Below are 3894 nucleotides of genomic sequence, written 5' to 3'. Positions count from 1 at the left end.
CATGAGATGTTAGGAGTTTCCTTTAAATTAGATAAAGCAACGATAATATAAAATTTTGGAGGACTCAAAATTCGTAGTTAAAATACTTTCTCGTTGTATGTGCTTCTAGTTTCATTGTTTCGCGGAATCTTTTATGCTCTTTCCCATCAGTATTTAAAAAAAAAAATATTGTTGACAGCCAAAGCCGGCACACAGCATCGTATGAAAACATCATGAAATGGAACCTACACGGAAATGGCAGGAAGGTCCCTTGTGAGGTCAGTATCTTATTGTCGTGTTACTGGGCCAAAAGAAAAGAAATAATGTGAAGTTGATGCCAGTAAAAGATGGATTGACAAGTGTTTGATTCCATGATCGAAAAGTGAGTATGACAGACTGAAGCGCAACATTAGTGTAATGGGCTGGTTCGAGATGCAATCACAACCGCAGTATTGCACGAATTATTAAAGTATCACGTTCGGTGGGAATTTCTGGCAACGCATATCAGTTGGGTAGTTGCAACAGTGTTGCAAATTTTCATCAGTGCTGCTGTTGTTGAAGCGGCTACAACAACGCCGCCCAGATCGGCCAGTCCCTCAATCGCTCTCGTCGAGCACAACTAACGGGGAAACCCAGGAAGCGTGCGACTTCTATAGGGTCTGTCTCGAGTCTCTCCACATGCCGGCCACCCGTTGGGCGTACTTGCATCTAATCTGCTCAGGTACGAGTTTTATCTGAGGCAGTAGTTATTGCGTTATTGTGGTCCGAGTGTCCCGAAGCAGACGAAGCTCTGTCTCGTCCACGTCTGCTGGTTGTGTTCCCAAAACGGTAATCACAGGACGCGAGTGAGTGTAGGTCAACCCGACTTCCTATGAATGCCGTTAATGTGCTGTCAGCAAGCTGTCGGGTAAAGAGGTTGCTTTATGAACCTCGGCACTTCATCAGTGTATTCATCAGTGAATCATTTTGGCGGAAACATATTTTAAATATATATAATTCATATGTAAACAATAAAAAGTATAGGGGTATTTTTGGCAGTCTTGCAGAGTCCTTGAACGGTGCACGGTTTGTAAAGTTGTCCCATAGGAAAACCGGTTTTTACCGTACAATGCCTTTGCAAGGCTCTGAGAATATCCCTTATTTAAATAAATTAGTATAGTATTTATTACATATCGTTTGTGTAAGATATATTTTTTGAATTATAATAAGCGGCTTAACGAAAGTAAATAAGCAATCGATCGTTCACACAGAATTCCGAACACAAAATATTTTTTTTACTAAAATCTACGAGATTAACTTAGGTATGTACGCTTATGTATATTTAATTTCATTCCCCATAACGACTGATTGACTACTGGCTGTGTAACAGTTTAGTAAAGTCTCCGTATGACGATTCCAGATCGAAAAGAAATTGACGCACTTGTCCTTCTGATAACTCGTCTGAAGCCTGCATATCGTTTAATGTGCTCAACCAAGTCTCAACTTTTTGCTTAGCTTCAAAATCTTTCGGTATTAATGACAACCTATTCATGTTATCTGCTAAATCTTTTACGTCTGGCTGTAAAGCATCCATTGTATTCATTTTCAGACGCAGTTTGTCCATGATAGTAATGAATAACGACACGATTTCCGCAATGCATTTAGATGTATTTCCCTTGTCATCTCGTATTGTGATTGGCCTGTCCTCCCGTATGCGCTCGAGAGCTGCCGGACAGTCCAGTCTGAATTTCTTTACAAATGTGTCAACATTGGGATACTCGTCACATTGCACCTGCTTGAATGCGACCTTGTATTGCACCAAATACTTGGAACAGGCAGCGGTATACTCTTGAGGAGTGATGCAGTCACGAATGTACGCCTTCTCAAGCTGTTGGAGCGTGTTGATGATGGCGTACAAATCTGCCATGTTGTCATACTTTTCACGTTCACGTGCATTGCGATAAAGTTTAACCTCTTCGTATAGTTCGGGACAATTATCTTGCATTATTCAGCTGTATAATTTATTTCTTCGCTGAACAAAAAAATACAAACAATTAAAATTTTCAACAGATGACGAATTCTTTTGTTTTTATAACTGTCAGTTTGACAGGTATCAAGTATGGTGAATTTACTTCTAAATCCACCAACCAGAGTCGCATTTTTGGAGGCACTTAAAATTTGTGTTGCAAATACACGATGTAACGAACAAAGGTTCGGCATACCGCGTACCGGTACTTTGAATTCCCCGATTTTGAAATTCACTAATACTTCCACAAAAATCTTCACCTTTATAATACTTTATTTATTAACTATTTTTCCATGAAAATTTTATACCTTGTATTCTACCATTCTTGTCGCAAATACGTTGATGATCAACCAAAGAACGAAATTATTCTAAATTATCTACGTTCTTCTAGATTATCTACGTTCTTCGGCTCAACTAAGGGTAGGCATATGAAACCTGCTGATTCAAAAGGTTATGACCAAAGAGAGAGGAGTGCCAGCAGAGTGGGTTAAGCCTGATATACAGTTCAATGCGAGCGTGAGCGTGAGTTTTTTATTTTGACCAATATCTTCGTTATTACTCAACTTTTTGCTATAGTTGAGACATGAAAAGATATAAAATTAAAATATACTTCAGAATTATAGAATAAAAACTAATTTAAAATGCCACATCCGTCAAAACTTGCCGTTCACATGCGAAAGCATTGCGTACGCACACAGTTGAGTGTGAGTTCGAAAAAAGGCATATTATGCATTTTAAATTAGTTTTTATTCTATAATTCTGAAAGATGTTTTAATTCTCTATCTGTTTATGTCTCAACTATATCAAAAAGTTGAGTAATAACGAAGATATTGGTCAAAATAAAAAACTCACGCTCACGCTCGCATTGAACTGTATATCAGGCTTTAGACGGGTCAAATGAAGAGGTGACTGATGTGGTACAAGTCGTGGTCGAGTCTGGATAGGTACGAGTTCAGTCTGCCCCAATATCCAGATCTTTCTTGTGTCGAAGTTTCGCAGATTTCTTCATGAAGCTCTTTGTCTACGATAGGAGGTGTTTGAATGATATTCATGGGCAGAATATTTTAGGAAGAGAAGCAGCAGCAGTTGATCCTTGAACCGTACTCGTCGCTAAATCTCTTTATTTAAAGGTAAAGTCTTTATTTTAGATATTTACTATCAAACGCTTTGAGTGGGGTCTATGGTTATCAAATGAATAAACCATTTTAGTAAGTACTCATAGGCAATTAAAATGCCAATGATACGATGTATGTTTGTTTGTTTGTATGTAAGTACGTATGTACGAGTATGTAGCTTGTATGGAATATGTACATATATATTTTTCACGTAATAGCACGAGTATGTAGCTATTAATTTTTATTGACTATTTTTTTTTAATTTCTTAAAATTACGACTACTTTGGTTGTACAGTAATCACTCGAATTACATAACCAGGCCTAAAATCCACAACAATTTCCAGGTGTAAAAGAACAGTGTAAAATTGTTTCGTTAGTGTTCATTGTAATATAAAATTTTGTAGCTGAATAGAGCGCTGAAAGCCTGAAAAGCGCCGAATGCCTGGAAAGCTTTTGTGGAGTTCTGCTCTTAATACCACAATTTCTGAATATATACTACGTATATGAACATAAGATTTGAAAAATTATCGAAATCAATATGCGCGAAATTCTTCCTATTTATAGTAAAGTTATTTTTGATTATTATAAATGTTTTCAAGTTTGTGGCCGCTGTGTAGTGTAGTGGTTAGCAGTGCGTGCTACCATTCCGTAGAGTCTCGTTTCAAGCCCGGTTCAACCCAACATCAAAAAAAAAGTATTTTTTTTTTCCTAATAGCGGCAGGCAATGGCAAACCTCCGAGTGTATTTGAAAAAACAGCTTCTCATGCAAATACAGTCGTTTCGTTTATTTTCGTT

At 37.6% G+C, this 3894-nt stretch overlaps 2 protein-coding genes across 2 annotated transcripts in view; one reads left to right on the top strand and one right to left on the bottom strand.

Annotated features, from left to right (window-relative positions):
* LOC118743776 overlaps positions 1-3894 on the top strand; it is a 452583-nt gene that overhangs the window by 340236 nt on the left and 108453 nt on the right. The window lies entirely within an intron of this gene.
* On the bottom strand, positions 1126-2018 carry LOC118742536 (vacuolar protein sorting-associated protein 28 homolog). Its single transcript, XM_036474683.1, has one exon. The coding sequence runs from the start codon at positions 1961-1963 to the stop codon at positions 1331-1333; it is 633 nt and encodes a 210-aa protein (XP_036330576.1). The 5' UTR covers positions 1964-2018; the 3' UTR covers positions 1126-1330.

Source organism: Rhagoletis pomonella, unplaced genomic scaffold (assembly GCF_013731165.1).
Source record: "Rhagoletis pomonella isolate Grant_MI unplaced genomic scaffold, Rhpom_1.0 Rhpom_scaffold_00007, whole genome shotgun sequence".
NCBI classification, from domain to species: Eukaryota; Metazoa; Arthropoda; class Insecta; order Diptera; family Tephritidae; genus Rhagoletis; species Rhagoletis pomonella.
Note: the sequence above shows the minus strand (reverse complement) of the source record. Positions and strands in the feature narration are given on the sequence as shown.